Source organism: Athene cunicularia (assembly GCF_003259725.1).
Source record: "Athene cunicularia isolate RWA chromosome 4 unlocalized genomic scaffold, athCun1 chr4_part2, whole genome shotgun sequence".
Lineage (NCBI taxonomy): Eukaryota > Metazoa > Chordata > Aves > Strigiformes > Strigidae > Athene > Athene cunicularia.
Genome location: NW_020799099.1, coordinates 7,495,054 through 7,514,095, shown reverse-complemented (window position 1 = coordinate 7,514,095; position 19,042 = coordinate 7,495,054). Strand labels below are relative to the sequence as shown.

The following is a 19,042-nucleotide window of genomic DNA, read 5'->3' as shown; positions in this document are numbered from 1 at the left end:
CAATAGATTTTAAAAAAAAAAAAAAAAAAAAAAAAGACTGAAGCCAAAGTGTAGATGAAAGAAAAATCCCGGATGGTATTTCAGTATTGCGATCAGGATTCACCTCTACTAAAACATAGAAGCACTTACTTTTTTAAAATCACAGAAAGCACCTCCATGTTAAAGTAAAAGGGGTCCACAAAAAAAAAAATGTAGTTAGCAACGATGGTTGTCCTCTTTCACTTGAAATTCGGAGACTCCTGCGTCAAATACAGAGAAAGTTTTAAATTTTAGTTAACTGGGGAGGGGAGGGGGGGGGGCGCAGTTTTAAAAGAGCATAAGCATTACAAATACTTGCCTGACTCACTCGGTCTTCTCTCCCTTCGAGTCAAGTTAACAGCAAGTACCTCCTTGAGCTTCTATTTATACCATACCTTGCTACGGGATGGTGTTGCCTTTTTATCTCAAAGAATCATTACGTGGGTCTTTTGTTATTTTAATGTCTTTGCTCTGTTGAGAATGTATGATCCTGGGTGAGTCTGGATGCTTTTTTGAAGTATACAGTTGTCAATGTTAACAGCTAAAACCATTACCACAAGATATCCTCCTCTTTAAAAATCCTCTATCAGCTTGTTTGATAGCACAGATTAGGGTAACAATGAGTCGTTCTCACAGTGGCACTATAGGCATTGTGTTTCTGTGGAGCAAAGCTCTAGCTGTTTGCAGAAACATCTCCATGTTAAATGTATGTAAATATATAAATTGCTTCCATGTGGTGGTATTTTTTAACCAAAATGCATTTGAATAGTAAGGAATGTTCTTATCTCAGTAGATTTTTGGTGAGTTTAACCAGTTGTTGATTTTCTATCAATGATTTTTCTAGAAAAGAAATGACTGATTCTTAATATAGTAACACGGGAGTGGGTTCACTGAACTAATTCAGTGAATTCAGAGTTCACTGTCTCTGAATTAACTCTGAATTTAGTGCCTATGCTCTGTCTAGTTCCAGTAGAAAACAGTTTACCAAGCTGTTCTATACTTTTCTGAATATAAGGTGAATATAGTTGCACTCTATTTGAGTGATCTTGTTAGAACTTGCCTGGAATATTAAAAGCTAAAGCAAAATAGTAAAAATGCAGGTAGTGACAAGGCTTAATTTAAGCTAAGTGCAGGGAGATCTTTAATGTTAAGAATGGTCTGCTCTGCTCACCAAGTTTTGCTGAAGCTATTTGTAAACTGTTCTGTCTTAACACTGAGTTTATAAACGTCATTTTCTTGTTTACATCTGACATCCTAATCCTGTGTTACTGCTTATAGGACCGAATGGATGGATTTGAAGCAAGAATATTTGGCTCTTCAAAAAGCCAGTATGGCCTCCTTAAAGAAAACGATGTCTCAAATCAAATCTGAGTCTGTGGGAGAGATGGAAACAGAATCTTGGGCACAGAAGAAGTCTCAATTTGAATATAATAAATGTAATCCTGTTTATGATGTTTTTTGTCTTGTTTTCTTCATGACTCTAGTACACAAACAAGACACTGGTCTCCAGAAATACTGCAAAATGGTTTTACTTTCTATAATGCTGGTGTTTTTTCTGAATGTCAAATATTATTAAAAGCAAACCCTCATTTAGAAAGCTTTGTGAATAAGGGATTTTTATAAGTAAAGACTAAACAAGTAACTTCAGCATATTCCAGTAATGCTTCTTAAGCTTAAGGATCTTTTAAGGTTATAAAAGCCTCAGAGGTAAATCAAGAATCCACTTTTTTGATGATGTAACTTGGGCCTGATTTGCTCAGGCTTAACTGTACCTGCAGCAATTTACAAAACTCTCCTAAGTAAGGTAATTTTCAGCCTTACGGTAACTGTAATCAATAGAATATAAATTATTCTTAGAAGGAGACCCTGTAGGCTGTAAAAAACTTGTTTAAGTCTCTTGGAGCTGTTTTCTTTTTTTTTAAACTCACATTGACTTTACCTTGTGAACAGTCTTGACCCTAGATTAAAAAAAGAAGTCTTAATCTGCAGCAGCGATATTTGATGCCTCTTGTTCCATTTGTTGTGCACACCATGTTGCTTCTGACGTTTCATAGTATATTTATTTTGTTAAACTCATAAATGTAAAATTTTTTCTTTTTTTCCCCCCCCCCTCTCTTTTCAATGTGACCAGCCACCAGTAAAGATTCTGCCCCTCCTGCCAAGGCTAACACAATGAGACCCCAGTTCGTGAGTGGAGTAATTGTGAAGATCATTAGCACTGAGCCCCTGCCGGGCAGGAAGCAGATCAAGGTAATGCCTTTGTAACCTCAGGGTAGCTGTTAGCCTTTCCTCTTACAGTACCCCACAAATGTTTGAATATGGAATACCATTTAAACAAGTCTTACTGATTTTTTTATTTTGTTTGGCCAGTAGCTGTGTACAGATTCTTCTCTAGTACCTGTTAATGGTAGATTTTACAACAGCAAAATAGCGTAAAGAGGATATGGCAAAGTAAGAATTAGCCTTTAGAGTGCTTCAAGCAACGTCAAGTTTATAGTGAAAATAATGACAAAAATAAATTATGCTCTAGAGGATGAGTAGTTCTTTCCAGTTTAAAAACATAAGTTGAAGACTAAGCGGGTGCAGTGTTCTTTATTGGTCATTGTCTCAGTCATTCTGGCACGATTCAGATCAAGAAATCTGTAATAGTATATCAAGGGGTTTTACCATTAACAGGAAACTGGGGGCAAGAAAATGCTCTCAGCATGAGAAAACAATTGTCTCTTTTTCAGTAAGAAATTCACAATTACGAAAACTCCAGTTCACTGAGAGTGACAGCAGTGGATCTTGTCCAGTAATCCATTCACCCATTTCTTCTTTTTTCCTTATGGCAAGTGCTCTTTTTCCTCAATGTATGTGTTTAGGGTAACTTGAATTGCGTTTCATGTCATGATATGAAAGTTACACAAGTAGAATATTTTATTTTAAGGAAAATACCAGTTTTAACCTGCATCCTTTTAAAATGGAAATAATAAGTTTTCCAAAGTAAACAGCAGGCTTTCTCCAAATACTGAGTTTTCCATGAAGGCAACACCGGACATTTTCTTTCACAAATTCCACTTTTGGATGAATGACAACTGGAAAGAATTTAAACACTTTAACTCATGTTGGCATAAATAATCAGACCACTTAGGACAATGAGAGAATGGTTCAGAATGCAAGTTCTGAGATGATTTATCAAACTACCTATATTTATAACTGAGTAGTCAATTTGACTGGCTGCTTGCAAGTCTGTGAAGTTTAAGTGTGTGCATAAATCTAAGCAAGATGAGAGATGTCTCACTAAAACAAACTGATGAGAGGGTTTCAACTTAGTCTTATCTGCTTGAGTGTGTTTGTAGGCAGTCGTCTGAGTGCTGCAGACACTGAGAGAATGTAGTAGTTGTCACTGTAACATTTGAGGGCCTCTCACTGTGTTAAGTTTTTGTCACAACTTAACATCTTGTGGTCAGGAGGTAAGCTTACTGTTCCCACAGTAGATGAAAACAAACTTAGTTTGGTATTTCCAGTTACTCTTTTGGTTTAGTTTTAGGGAAGTGTTTCAGGGAAAACTAATGTGTTATGAAAGTAAAGGGGAACAAAATAAGATCAGGGTGGTCTTTGCCGTTATCAATCATGTCTTTGGTTCCTGTGAAATATTTTGCCTAACCACTTATTACAAACTCTTAGCAAACAAGTAAGGCAAGGTTTTTAGAGAGACATATAATTGCAGAATACAACTGTAGTTGGAAGAAGTAATAATCTTTAGGGTGCACTAGCTGTTTTTCAGATCAACAGTGGAAGCTGCAATCTGTGTTTGATGCTTATTGGATTTTTCTGGCCATACTAGTTGTTTTTACGAAAGGTGTAGCTCTTTGACAAAACCTTGTTTTGCCTGTCTTCCTGGACTGCTGCAGCAAATGCTGCCATGAAACAATGCATCTAGGTTTTTTTTTTCCTTAATAAACTTACAGAACTGATATGTATTTCTGATTGTCTGGCAGGTTTAATTACTTCCATACACTGGAAAGGTCTTTGAAGAGTAGTTTTAATATTATTATGTTTTAATTTTTTACTTCACTACTCCCATATTTTGCTATAAAGGCACTTCTTGGATATTGGAATATTTGCCAACTCCAGTAAACTATCTGGATCGTTGTAGTTTTCCATGTAAGCATGACTTTGGGTTACCAGAATTAAGAATGGAAAGTAGCTTTAGCTGGCTCTCAGATGGTCTCAACAGTATCGACGCTTAATTTTGGTTTTGTTTTAAGGCTGTCCTTGGTAGTGGAGGGTTAAAAGCAGTCTGTGATTCTTGAATAGAAGCATTTTACTTGAGCTGCCTGCTGTGAACAAAATTGCCTAGGAATGTGTGGTCTTAGTTAATTTCCCTAACAGCAGGTATTGCCAGTGAAGTACTTCGTCTGAAAGAGCATGTGTGACTCTTCTCCATTCAGCTGTCAGTGTAAATTTTTAGACAGAGGTCACTTCGTAAAGATAGGAATGGTCGGTGTACTACTACTCATTTCTCAAATCTGCCATGAATGAGCTTGCTTTTATATATTTCATGCATAGAATGAAGTTAGGTATTTTTCTGTGTGACCGACATATATCAACGTTATAGTACACAGTTTTTATTTTTAAAAAAAAGTCTATACGGATACAGTACTGAAATAAATGGATAATTACTGATGCTCCATTAGTAAAAGTATTCTTATGTTAAAAAAGAGCATCTTCAGGAATTACTGCTTTAAATAATTCTTGGAGGGCAGGATGACAGAAAAGAGATGTTGTAGGCTCATAAATCAGAATTCAGTTATAATCTTGTTGGGAAGATACATAAATTCAAAACTAATTGACAAGAGATTCATTGATTAAGTTCAGTTATTGCCTTCTACTTCATTACTTTTTTTTAAAATGTCAGTCACCTACAAATTGAATGGTCAAAAAGTTGCTCTTTATATTATTTTTTTAAAGTCTGGTTTATGGTCTGTGTTCTGTGACAGAATGCTTTGGCAGTTCTGGCTGATGTTGCTTATGTTGACATGCTGGAGGGAGACACAGAATGTCATGTCCGTCTTAATACTCCTGAGGATGCGCAGACTGTATTGAAATCATACAAAGAAATACAGATCAAAACAAACTGGAAATTCGAAATTCTCACTGGTAAGACTTTTTTTTTTTTTTAAATGATAATACATGAGAAGACAAGTACTGTGAAAAGCATGTATCGTATGGGAGTTTTATGGATCTTTTTAGATATCTGGCTTGGGGAAAAGTGCTTTTTTTTTTCTGTGAGTCTCATTTTTCCTATTATAGTGAAACTGGTAAAACAGTATGTGATTTTTATGCCACTGTTCAGAGCAAAATAGTGATTTTGCTTGCCTTTATCAACTTAATTCTGTTTTTTTGAGATGTATTTATGTCACTTTTAGTGGCAATGGACTATGGAACAATTCACATTTCAGCTTTATGAATGTAACATTCTGATGATGCAGAAGAATCTTAAATGAAGATTTTATTGAAAATACTGAACTTATGTGTGAAATAACAGGACAAGGATCTAACAGCATGAATACGTAGAGTGATTTTAGCACTTGCCTTCTAATTAATCTTCCTTTTTTCAGGAAGTTGCATAATTTATACCTTTTTAAAATTGTATTTCACTAAAATTTTTACTGGTTTACTTTAGAACTTTATCCTAATGTGTGTTACATTTTTCTGAAATTAGTCTGCTCTTCTAAATTCGTATCTAATATAAGATTGGACTAGTCTTCTAGGTGTAGAGAAACCACTATGAAAGTGAGGGGTAGAAGAATGGAGGAGGGGATAAGTCTCTCAAACTTTGTAAAATTTTAAAATTCTAGTCATGCACTAAAAATCCGAAATGCACAGAAAACCCAAATAGAACAATCCAAATGAGGTTCTCTCATCTATGTATTTAAATATTTTACCACAGTACTGTACAGATCCTCACATAGGGCCCAGTTCCATGCATGGAGGGATGTAAACCCTCATAAATGTCAGTTAAGGATTGCAGAAGAGCGAGCTATAAAGAAAGCATCAACCCTCAAAATATCAAAGTTAATTAAAGTTTGAGACTCACTGAATGCTGCTAATGTCATTTGGAGATAATTTATCTCCAGAGATCCAGAACTAACTTGAAATACAGCATTGTACAGCTGTGTGCTCTGTGTGTATTTGTCTCTGGTTTTGCATCCTTATATAAAAGAGTGTAGTAGTACACTGGGAGGAAGTACCGACATTTCAGACCTTGTAGGATTGTTCCATTCATAGTCTTAAGAGAGTATTTTTTTTTTTCAAACTGGTTCATTGAAATGAGAATGGAAAGGCTTCTGAAGAACACAGAAGTGACTCAGTAAGGATTTCAGCTTTTCTTGGGGGCATAAAGTGAATACAGAGAATAAGAATAAGGGAAGAATCTTTAACGCTCCCTACTGCAGGGACTAAAGGTATCCTAGTAATATTTTACTTTTCAGGGTTTGTCTTTGACTAAATGTCTTCAGATTTTCATCTGACAGGATGGTAAATATGTATGGTAATGTTTAGATGTTATTGTGATTGAATGTATAAATAATGCTGTTTAAAAAGGATGCAAAACAGATTCCCAGAATTTATTCCATAACTTTTTTTGGAATCTTTACCAAGATCATTTGGAAACTTCTTGGTAACTGAAGATTTCCCATGAGATTGTACAACATTACATCACAAAATTCCCATCATAATAGTTGCAGCAGAAATCAGAGGAAACAGTGGCAAACTGCTTTTTATTGAAAAACAGAAGCTGAAAAAGCTTGCAAAATTATTTCCTCTTCTGTTTCCCCCCATGTTGAAGTATTCCTAACTGCTCATTAAGTCCCCAGACTTTGCTTCTAGCAGTGGTTTTGATGAAACACAGTCTCAGTCGTTCCTGCAGTAATTTTTTTTTTGTTTGATAGTTGTTTAAAATTAGTCAGAGGTTGAGTACATCAGTAAATCAAAGGGCCTTCAAGAGCTATGGTGAAACTACAGTTAAAGCTGAGCTCCTTCTGCTAATTACATGTAGAGAGTGGTGTTTGCATATTTCCTCAGTTTTTCTTGTAAAGTTTGTAAAACTCCTTGCTTGGAAAGCTTAGTTAAATACCTTGGCAATCCAGCCCTAAAGCTAATAAAATGCATAGGACCTTCATTCAGGTCCTGTCCAGTTTATACAGAACAGAGACCTTGGTGGCAGTTTTCAGCTTCGTTGCACAGAAGCACTTTCTCTTTGTTCACCTCAGTGTGTTGGTCAGATGGTGCAATGCTCTGTAACTTCTCTGAGTATGAAATTTAAGACTAGTGGGGAAGTACTTAGTTAGGTTTCCTCACAGGCACTTTCACGTATGTTTACCTTAGAAGTTTCCTCATCATCATCACAACTGAAAACACTGCATCCACTTTTACTGAATACATGTATTCATGTACTGTAATGTTCATTTGTTTTTCGAGGTGATCATGAACAACGTTACTGGCAGAAGATTTTAGTGGACAGACAAGCTAAACTTAACCAGCCTCGAGAAAAGAAGCGGGGTACTGAGAAGGTAATCTGCAAGTCAGATTTTTTTCCTGTGTATTCATGGTTGAAAAAATGACTGTTTCTGTGTAGGTCTCCATTTTTTTGATACTTAAACGTTTGGCTCTGTATTTAAGCTGGTTAGATTATTTTCTACTGACCACAGCAGGGTTTTTCAGCCACAAAGTAGAGAACGGTGACTGTCCTGGTCCAATTGCCAAATACAAGGCTTGTCTTTATGGAGACAATATGTGAAAGCGAAGTCCATAACTAAAGGCCTGAAGTTAATTTGTAAACTGGATTTCCTTTAAAATCCTGTCTGGATGAGCTCAGTAAAAAGTTAAGTAGGCTTGATTTGCTCCAATATGATGAAGTCTAGTGCTTTAGTCTTAATTCCCTAGTACGATAAAGATTTTTTTTTTTTTTCGGAATTATTTTTTTCTCACGATTTACACAATTTTTTTGGTGTACAGTTCTGTGCTATGGTGAACACTGGTGTGTTCCTAAGGTGATCAAGGGTCTGTGCACCAGTGTGTCAGTGTCCTGATCCAGACAGATCTGAGTGCTCTGTTGCAAGCATCCATACCTGAACATCTTCCAGACCAAAACTGCCTCACATCTAGTGAAATTTCCTTCCAGCCTTGACCTTGGTGCACCTGTCAAGCCACAGTGTTGAGGGATTGTTGCAATGAACTTGCAGGCTGCAGTCTCCACTTCTGCCCCAGAAGCACCTTCCAGGCACGAAGGGTTCTTGTTTAAGCCAGTCAGATCCTTTACCTGACAGAGAGGAGCCAAAGGGTATTTCACATTTTATTGCTGGGTTTACTTCACACACACTGCAGATAAGGTTTCTGAGGTGGCTTTAACTGGAATCTTTATGCTGTCGCTTGCAAAACTTCAAAATCATCTGACCTTAATTATTTGCTGGTGACTTTGGAGACTTTTTGTTTCCTAGACGCTCCACTGATGCACACAATACCAAAAGTTTCCTAGTTGTTCTGTATAGAATTGAAAATAAATGTTACATTGACCTAAAGGAACATCAATTATACAGGTCAAAACCATATCTTGTACAAGGCATATTTTGCATGTATTATCTCGTTTGTTTAAATGTTCTTTCGGAGATCCTGTGGAGAAATTAATCTAGTTTATTTAAACAAAGGTGTACATAAAGAATTTCTCCAAATGACTGATTTAATTTTATTAAAAGCATAAAAATGACATTGGTTCTAGCCATTATTATGATAAGCAGTAAGGGATTGTTCAAACCTTCCAGCTTTAGAGCCATTTACTGAGTGCTGACAGGGTTGGGGGATTTTTTTCAGTTGTTTTTTTAAATGTACTTTTACTTTTTTAAACAAAAGATGCCAGTGGCACCTTTGACTGTAATTTGGATTGTAGGTGCCCTACTCTCAAGTTCGTGTTCTTCATCTTTTAAGGATTCCTATTTGTTGACCAAACTGGTGTAAATTGGCCAGTAACATACCTCATCTAGGCTTGCAAATATAAACTGTCTTCACTTCTGCCTCACAATAACATCAGCAAGGATGCAGACTTCTGCTCCTCCCCCTTACCCATCACCTTGCAGCCCTGGGAGGTGTTAACTTCAAAGCTAAGTGAATACTATTTAAATGCTAACACTGTTAAGCAAAACATCAAGAAAAGAATGCCTCCCTGTACTCAATAACTCTTAACTCTTTCGTTACTTTTGGGCAGTCTATATTCCAGAAATAGAGACTAATAATAAGAAAGTGTTTCCTTCTCTGTTCATTAATTTTGATATTTTATTTTAAAACTTTTCCAAATTGATCATAAGTTGACTTCTTTTGAAGGTCACAATAAAAAGAAGGAAAAAAAGAAATATGATGATTCATAATTAAACATGTACAGCTGAATTTGCCATTAGTGTATCTTTCTAGTCAAGATCTGTTCTGTTACGGGGTTTTAAGTCCCTTACAGGATCTTTCTTGAAGACAAGCATTTGCCAATTAGCTGGTTTATGCTTTATAATAAAGGCAGCATTTTATACTTTCTTTCAATTAGTGTTTAAATGTAGGCTTAAAAGATAACATTCATATAAGCTATATAGCTGCAATGATGTCAATGTGAGTATTTATAGTAATAATGACCACATATAGTTGCATGGGCTGCATCATGGTACAGGCAGTACACAGTAACAGAGCACAGAGATACTTTTGAATGTAACCTCAAGCAGCCTGAGATTCTGCTCTTCTATGTGTTATAAGTATAGGCTTGCTCGACTTTCCTGCAGTGGGCCCTGTGACGTGTGAGGATAGGGCTTTATGATCGCTTCAGCAGAGGGTTTCTGGCTAATCCCTCCCCTCTGAAACAAAAGATAAAAGAATTGGTAGAGTCTTTTACTTTCTCTGGCATAGTTCTTATAATAAACTATATGTCCAAAGGAGACTAGATATTCCAAGGTTCCCCAGAACTTTTAACTAACGCCTAGCCATCCCTTGGAGTTAAAAGGGTTTTTCTTGGGCCTGATTGTTGATTGTCATCTCTGTGCTCCCCTCTGCTACCCCTTCTAAATCCATGTTCATTTTCCTCTGTGTTTCAGCTGCATTATAAAACAACTTCAGTGATTTAATGGTACAGATTAAAAACTTTCTTGCCAGTACTGTTTCTTTAAGGCAGTGCCAGTTTATGCAGACCTAAAGCTATTCATCAGTGTGTAGCCTTAAACTCTCTAGATTGATTAAAGATCATCTGTTCACAAAGGGAAGGTCTGAGTGCCTGCAAGCTTTCCACCTGAGGGTACTTGTCTTCTGGGTGGAGGTGCTGCTGAACCAAGTTTACACCTTGCACACCCCCATATACAGAAGGAAAGGAGGAGGATGGGAGTGGTGGTAGAAGTGAAAGGCATTTGCTGAGGAAGTGAGAATTGGGTATTTGGGAAGGGTGGAATAATTTGCAGAATATATGGAAAAGCAGGATAGTGGGAATGCATGGGCACAGCCCACACTATTCTCTTCTGATTATGCCTGGGTCCCGGGGCTGTGTCCTTGCAAGACTGAGCAGTTCCCTGTCTGTGTGCCCCTGGGGAGAGGTCACAAATAAGCTCCTTTCCCTGGTTCTCTGAAGTTGGTATCTGTGGAGGGACTGGGTACATTTTTGGAGACATGAATAGTGGTATACATAGAAATAGGTGCCGATACTGGATTGAATCGCTGAAAATGTGAATCCTTGATGTCTCTTGCAAGTTCCAAGGTGCTGGCATAGAAACACTTACTGATACAAACCGGGCAGTTCACATCCCTGAGCTTTCCTTCCAGTGTTTATTCTCCTTCCCATATGTTGAGCAAATGAATCGCTGTACTCCTGTTTCTTTTTAGAGTTTAACTCATTTAGTCCATTTTTTCAGATACCAGAGAGTAAAAGTAGTGCTTAGTTAGATCTTTCAATCAATTTTATTTCTGGAGAATGGTTGAGAAAGTCACCTACCAGAATTTACAGTGTGATATTGTTGAGAACATGTTAAGGATTGTAGTCAAGTTAAATGCTGGGGGGGGTGCAGGGGGACGTACCAGTAAAACTGGTAGTGTGATTATATTGCAGCACAGCAAACAGCGCATCCATGCAACCTCAGTGTAAAGTGTAATTCCTTACTGTCATCAGTGGAGCAGCACACCTTGCACTTCCATGCTATGTATGACGTGCAGTGTCTGCAGGACACAGCTGTGACCACACCATGTGCATAAATAGTACATAATTTGATTTATATGTGAAACTTGTCAAATCTAGAAAACTCTTCACTGAACTGCCTGGTGAGCAAGTGCCCCTTTATCTCAGCATCAGCTAATATGTTTTAGTAGTCTCCATCAGATGAGCTGATGCTGATTTATGCTGGTGTGTTACAAATGTGCCTAGGTTCACAGGACTTTCCTGCTTTCTCAGTTCTTATTCAGAACAGGCAGCCTGTCTTGTTCCTTGCATTTTAGTTTGGTTGGTTGATTTTTTTTTCCCTTGATCTTATTCATGTACCAGTTACCTCGTGAGCTCTTGCTTATGGTTAAGGAATCTTAGTGGGTTATTGCAGAAACACTGTTTTCACCTTCGCTTTTGGGTATTAGTATGACTTTTGTTGCAGTACTGTGGTTAAATCTGTGAATGTTCTAGTATGGATGCTTTAAAAACAAGTATGCTTTTGATGTTGTTCTAGTGTTTTGTTTTCTGTCTGAAGATACAGTACACAGGAGTTAAATTAGAAGATTAGTTATTTTCCACAAGAGCATTTCTCACTGCTCTGTATTGGGAGCAGGCTAACCAGGTACCCTAGTAATGAATCTCCCTAAAATGCAACTGGAAAGAAACAAATCCTTGGTTAGATGGGGTTTTGAGTTAGGGGTTCCTAGCATCAGTGTTCCTCTAAGCCGCACTGTTATTTCTTGAGATTAATTCTCAGCAGGCTTGTGATACGATACATGTTGTACTGTTTTCCCAGCCTGAAGGATGGCCCCCATCTGGATTTCAGTGATTTTGTTTCTTTGCTGAGTGTAAAAAAAAAAAAAATGACACAATATTCATAAGGCATTTTTTATGTTCTAACCTTGTTTTTCTTACATCAGTAACACCATGAATCCAATAAAAGGGTAGAGGTTTCTTAACTTATTGTATAAGACTGTGTTTTTGGGATTTTTTTGTTCTCTTCAACCATGCTGGGAGGAAGAAGGGATGGAATGCAAGTTGCTGCACTGTCCAGTGATTGATGAGATGCCTTACTATTTTTGATGCATTTGAGGCAATACTGAAAGGACTACTTTAACTTTTTTTTTTTGGTCTGCTGTATAGCTTTGAACAGCTGTTCAAAGATCAGCTGTTTCTTATGAAGTTTGGTAAATCAGTGAATAATATTCACTGTTGTGAGATAAAACCATAACGGTATAATTTTCCTCTAATCTTTTCTACAATATTTTTCCTGTTTGCAGTTGATTGCTAAAGCTGAAAGAATGAGACTTGAAAAGACTCAACAAACAAGTAAACATATTCGCTTCACTGAAGATGACTAACCAAGACTAATTGTGATCTTGAAAGTGAACTAAGTATTTAAAAAAATCCAACGGAAAAATCCCACAGACACCACTGCTTACAGCAACTAAACTGTTTCTAAGGAGGCATCAAAGCCTGGTCCATTTAATTCATAATTCTGCAGACTGCAAGTATGAAGATTGTTCTGAATGACATTTTGAAATAGGCTGAATGTTTACTGCTTCTGAGCCTTTAGGTAAAGCTTTCTGGAGAAAATGTATTAAGAGATCTTGGTTTAGTTCACTTCTGGTTTTGTTGTTTTGTTTTTGTTTTGGGGTTTTTTTTGGTATGTTGAAGTTTTATACACTAGGTTATGAAATAAAATGCTTAAGAAATTTTCATTTGTGCATCTCTAATTCTTCAGTCTGCTTTATAACACTATAAATAAAAAAACTGGTTAATGCTAAATAAACCTCTCTAGGTCTCTGTTTAGTCCATCATTGTTCAAAAATACAGTAGAATGACCCGTTTTTAAGTGGCTAGGACTGTCAGAAAATCTGTCATTGAGAAGTCTGGTAGAAAATTTACTTGCATGAAATGCACACTAAACTGAATTTAGACTTTTTTTAATAGAAGAATCTTTCAGGGGAAGAAATAAGACAACCTTTGTATGTTACATCTGTAACTAGCACCAGAAGTAATTCTCACAGATAAGTGTGTTGTTCACAAGTTAAGATGGTAACCTTAATGCTCTTTAAGGTATTTCATTGTAGACTGGCAATTTAAAAAAAAAAAACCCACAAACCTAAGCAAAGTAGGAATTATATAAAAGGTTGTTAAAGCTCTCTCCATCAATGTAAAGATAAATTTACATGTTTATTTGTGAGATTGTTTTAGTGAATTTTATTTCAGAGCAAATAAGACACTAACACATTGGATTGTAAAAGTGTGAAACTTCCTTATAAATAGAAAGATGAGCAAGTTATTTTGAAACCAGAAGTACATTCCTAAAATACCGTCAGAGTTTCTTGAAGAAAGTTGTCAGTGACACTAGGCGTTTTTACTGCTATATTTTGCTGGTAAAATAGGTTAACATATTTAAATTCTATGCTATCAAATTACTGGAGCGGTGTAGGTATTTTAATGATACATATTAAAGTTTGGTGACACTGGTATATTTTTGCTATCTAAGAAAATAATGCATTATTTCTGCTCAACTCTTGAAAGTAGTGTGGGTGTAAATACGGTGACTTTGCAGTCAGGGAGAAGGCAAAGGGGGGCGGGGGGGGGGGGGGGGGGTGGAGTTTCAAGAGATTGAACCACAGCATATTAACAGTAATCAAACTATCCGAAGTAAGAATAGTGTGGAGAAGCAGCACGGTAAGAGGGAGAAATGTTTATGGAGCACCATTTATGGGCTGCTACTGGTGATGTAGCCTAATGCAGCAGCAGTGGGAACTGTAGGCTTGCAGAGTCGGTGGGCTCAGGTACCACCGGCGTGTCACTTGCCAATCCTCCCCCCGCCAAAACTCGGATTAGCATTTGAGCCACCAGCACAGGCATCCCTCTCCTCGGGCGGCCAGGGAGTGAATGGAGAGGATTACTGCAAATCAATGGAGAGGGTATAGCGGTGATCAAACTCAAGATAGCAGAAATACAGAGGGGAAAAAGTGCAAGATAAGAGACAAACTTTCGGGGGTGGAGGGGAAGAGCTTGCTAATGGTTCTTGGAAATTGCGTAAGGACGATTCCTCCCAGGGGGCTGCAGGGGAAAGGTGGGGAGAAGGCTAGCAACTAACCTACGTGTGGCCTTCAGCAGTATGCAGATTTTTAGTCCAGTTGCAGGATTTTTTAATAATTATTATTTAATCTTCCACTCCTCTTTTATACTAGGAACGTAAGCTATTTGATGACACAGTAGAGAGAACTGAAATAGCTAGCTGTGAAAAATATTGATCAATGAATGTCTTCTAGGCATCCTGCCTGGAAGACAGGAGACTTTTTTTTTTTCCATTTTTGCTATGTGAAGGGGAAAAAAAAGAAACCCAGAGCCTTCTCTGGGTAAAATGTTTTGGATTTTTCTGCTGAAATTCATTTAAGTCAAAAATTCATCCATGTTATAAATAATTCAGATCATAAATGATTCAGACCTTTTATGTTTTGTGGAGAGTGGAGCAGAATTGCAAAAGCACAAGTTTTGGAGTTTTGCTCTTTTATTAATAATTCCTGACTTGAATGCATAGCAGGAGAAGTCACCTTTCTATTCCTTTTCATATTTATATATGTTAAGTATTTACAATTCAACATCAGTTTTCTTTTTCTCCTTTTTCCAAATTAGTGCAGAAATCCTCCGCAAGGAAGGATTGTGTTTAGTTCTGAAGAAGTTAATAATAGAATTTTTGCTGCTTGCTGCAGAAGTAACGTATGGAGAGTATGGTCTATATGCTTTTATAAAACAAACTTGGATTCTTAAGTATGGCAGACTGGTTGTGTATTTTTTTGTCTTTAAGTACACATGACAGTTAATATCTGCTGCTGTTTGCCCTCCCTGTCAACATATGCTGAGAAGAGGAGTCCATCTGTTAAGTTTTACCATCCCAAGAGTTGCCCCCCAAAAGATACTTCATATTTGACGTTGACAATGGAGGGTGCCTTCAGCGAAGTCTGGCACATTTATCTGCAGTGGTTTGGTTTGTTGCTTACAATTAAATTTTCTAATTTACAATTTTTCTCTAGGTTCACGCACTCCTAGGAACTTCCAACAGTGACTTTTCCCTCCCTCCCGGAATACCACATTTTATTTAAAAATTCCGGATGATACTGTGAAATTATAGGAATTTGTAACCTTGAACTGCTCATTTGGTTTTGATGATTTTTGTCTCTTGACTGTTGAGTGTTCTGAAACACTTAAATCTGCCTGGAGCAAAAGCCAGCATTGATTCTGCTCTTCATGACCCAGCATAGGACTGAATATGAAATTATTTTTAGTGCTTATATTTTTACCTCTCTTCCACTGGTTGCAGACTCTATGTGGCAGCAGCAGGCCTGTAAGTCTGACCTCTGTGAGGCCTTTGATGCCAGTAGATCATGAGTAATTTGGGTCTTCAATTAAAAAGGTTATGTTTTTTTTTAAAAAAAAAAAAAAGTAAAAAGTAAAAGTAATGTTTCATGATTGTAGATCTCACCATTCATGACCTTGTCTCTCTGAAAGGTTCTTCTGTTTCTCCTCTGATGCAACATTTCCAAGCTTACAGATTGGTCTCATGAGTACTCTTGTCTTTTAGCAAGGGCCGTTGCCATTACCTTAGTGGTGCCACCTTGCTGACTGGGACCAGGACTCTGTTGGGCTTTGTACATATAAAGAGCTTGGAAGTAAGGGGGACACAAGGAAGGGGAAGAGGATGGGAACAGAGGTGTGCAGTGGTGAGTGTGATGGCAAGAAATTTTAATGAGTGAAGGACATCAGTGTTGCAGAAAGAGGGCAGTAGGGCCTCCTTGCTCTCAGCGAAGAGCCACTGCACACCTCTAAGGGACACTCACACTACCTGCATCTTCAGATATGTGACCTCCCGTTTTGTGACTGTCTGCCTCCCACAGGCTGTGTTTCTGCGGTAAAAGTGCTAGAAGGAAGACTGTGGTTTTCATAAAACACCCATGCTCAAGAGCTGCAACCTTGATACTCCACGATTACTGGACCTGTGGGTTTTCAGTAGCCAGCATCTGCAGTCAGTGCAGTACCCCACACATGGCATAATGCTTGTATGGTGTTGCCCTTTCTACCCGTCCTTGCAGCATTGAAAAGCTTCCTTACTTCTGATTTTTCACCTCGTGTTAATTTTTAAGTTTCTTGTTTGACTGTCCTCAATGTCACCTGGATCAAGCAAAAAGTCTGGAACAAAAAATTTGCACTGAATTACAGTTCCCGCAGGAGACTTGAGTTATCGTGAGATGCCAGAGTGCTCTTGTCTGGGGTGTATGTGTCTGCTGCAAGAGAACTTCCTAAATCTTTTATGTCTCCTCTTTTGGCAGGCAGTAGTCCCAAAGACTATGCCCTTCTCTTTGTTAACTTGATTCTTTCATTTTTTAACCATCTGACCAAGTCTGATTAAATTGCCTGTTTAACCTGGTTTATCTTACACATCTAATAGTGGTGTGTACGTTTTGTTGCTTTTTTTTCCCAAGATGTACTGTGTATCCTAGTTTAAATCAGACTTCAAGGCAGTCCTTGAAAGCTGGCAGGTAAGTAAATTATCTTTTTATAGAGAGAGTCTGAATCAAATCAGAAAACTACCCTCTGATAAATGACAAAGGCACTTGCCTGCCCAGGTCCCCTAAAACATAGGTCAGTGTCGTAATTGCTTGCTTATGGTACTATAGTGTCTAATGATCTCAGACATGATTAAATCATGGGAATAATGCTGCATAATGCTGTAAAAAATAATTAGATAAGGTATGCTTGGGTGACTTTGAAATGGGCCTGAGTGGGGATGTAATATGGTTATCTTGCCTACAGGTGATTAGGTTTCTGCGGATGGTGTTAAAGAAGTTGCTCTATAACCAAAAGTTGAATATTCTTCCTAGTATTAAATGTTCTTTCTTCATGTCAGCTGTGGTGCTGTAATGGAGGAATATGGCTTGCTAACCTGGGATGTTCAGGGAGTGAACTAGCTGTATTAGCACCAGTGGTATTAAAGCATTATATTACAAATGCATTTCCTTCTCTTGTAGCAGAAGTTTGGTCCTGCAAGTATTGAAGAGCACTTATTTTAAAAGCAAGTGCACAGCTGTCATCTTTTTTTTTTTTTTTTCCTGCGTTTACTTTGTGTTTTGTCAGGGTGTTAAGAGAAATGTCTGGGGGAACATGCTTGGTAAATTTTACAAAGGGAAAAAATAAATATTTCTAGCTGCTTTATGTTGTGTCATGAAGATGAGATTATCAGTCTGTCTCTTTGGCAGCAATGCTGGCCTAGAAGATTGTCCTGCCTCTCACCGAGGCTGCTCGCGCCCACCCCTGAGCCTGCAGGTCCTGCCGTGCTGCAGTCCCTGGGAGCCTGATGTAAACCGTGCGACCCCAAGGATCTGGACAGATAATGGTTAGAAATTTTAAGGTGACTTCAATGCTGAGGAAGCCATCGTGTGTAAGCATACCCTATGTGCCTGGCTGAAGTACCCACCCTGGGTATATGTTGCCAGGCGTTGACCAGAAGAGCTGCAAAGGAGTAGTCGCTGCGTGGTGTAGTGCTTGGGCTTTGCAGAAAGTCACTGTGTCCTAAATCGCCGATGTTCAGATACTGGTTGAACATGTAATCAGACCAACCCTACAGATCTTCTGTTAGGGTCTTCATTGTCAAAGGGTCGCTCCCTAATGGAGGCGTAAGTGACAGGGAGCTGGGGGGCTCTCAGACTGGCTTTCAAAGCGAGTGGTCGCTGTTACAGTGGTAGGTGAATCCTTTGAACTGGGGAGCTGCCAGTGCCGAGAGGCCGGGCAATTCGGGGCCCTTGGCAACCCCCAGGTTTTTGTTAGTTTACAAGCAGAGCTGGGCCAGCTCTCCTATTCATGCCTCCCTTTGCTGGAAGCGGCATTGATGGCATACTTAGCATGCATAGCTGTTACCCCAAGCACACCAATTGCTGCAAAACCAGGAGAATAGGAAGGCAGGAGAGCCTGGGAGAGCTTTGCTTGCTGTTGCCAAGGCGACTCGTTTTGAGCTAGATAAACACTCTCGCTCTCCACTGCTGCGGTTTTTATTGCCTTAACCGCATTTTGAGTGGAACCAAACGAACACCCGAGGGTGAAAAGAAGTGGGAGAAAGGTAAAGGGAAGGGACATACCAGCCCTGGCACTTGAAAGCGGAGGACGGCCCCGCCGCGTGGGCAGAGGTCTCGCAGGCGTTTCTGCAGCGCGTTTCTGTTCCCAACGTGTGTCGCAGCGCCCTGGCCCTGCGCACCCCTCGGCGGTAGCTGCCTGCAAGCGACGCCGTTTCCAAATGTCTAATTACATTGCTCAGTCCTAATGATTTGTGCAAAAGACCTGGAATGAAGCGAGGAGTGTGATGAGTCTGAGAAACGCCTTCCAGTGTGGTGTGACTTTACCTTAAGGTCACTTAACCGACCCTGTTTTTCTCTCACCTTTTGCGGGGCTGGGGCAGAGGTTCTGGCTTCATTAAATTTAGAGATTTTTATTCCTTTCCTAGACTTTTAAGTACAGCTGTTCCCTCTGAAGGGCCACTACCACAGGCTGACCCCTCACCAAGTCTCTTGGTGTATCTAATCCTTGCTCTGCTGGCCTGGGGAAGACTGGGGTTGGGGTTGGCGGCCCCGGGGGCTGCCCGTGGAGTAGGGGGGCTCCTGCCCGGGGACCCCGCGGAGGCTCTGGCCAGCAGAGGGCAAAGCTGCCACACGCTGCCCTGCGCGGCAGGCACAGTGCAAAGCTGTGTTTTGTTGTGCCTTACACCCCTGGCTCATCACGTAGATGAAGATGAAGCTATATACGTAATTTGGGGGG

The 19,042-nt window shown here is 38.9% G+C and overlaps 1 protein-coding gene across 1 annotated transcript in view; it reads left to right on the top strand.

Moving 5' to 3' along the window:
- Window positions 1-12,952, top strand: part of LARP7 (La ribonucleoprotein domain family member 7) — a 21,537-nt gene extending 8,585 nt beyond the window's left edge. Inside the window, exons 7-11 of the mRNA XM_026847892.1 lie at window positions 1,297-1,454; window positions 2,150-2,268; window positions 5,004-5,163; window positions 7,486-7,577; window positions 12,499-12,952. Of these exons, the coding sequence (XP_026703693.1) occupies window positions 1,297-1,454; window positions 2,150-2,268; window positions 5,004-5,163; window positions 7,486-7,577; window positions 12,499-12,579 (610 nt within the window). The 3' untranslated portion in view covers window positions 12,580-12,952. The remainder of the gene's footprint in view (window positions 1-1,296; window positions 1,455-2,149; window positions 2,269-5,003; window positions 5,164-7,485; window positions 7,578-12,498) is intronic.
- Window positions 12,953-19,042: the final 6,090 nt, after the last annotated feature.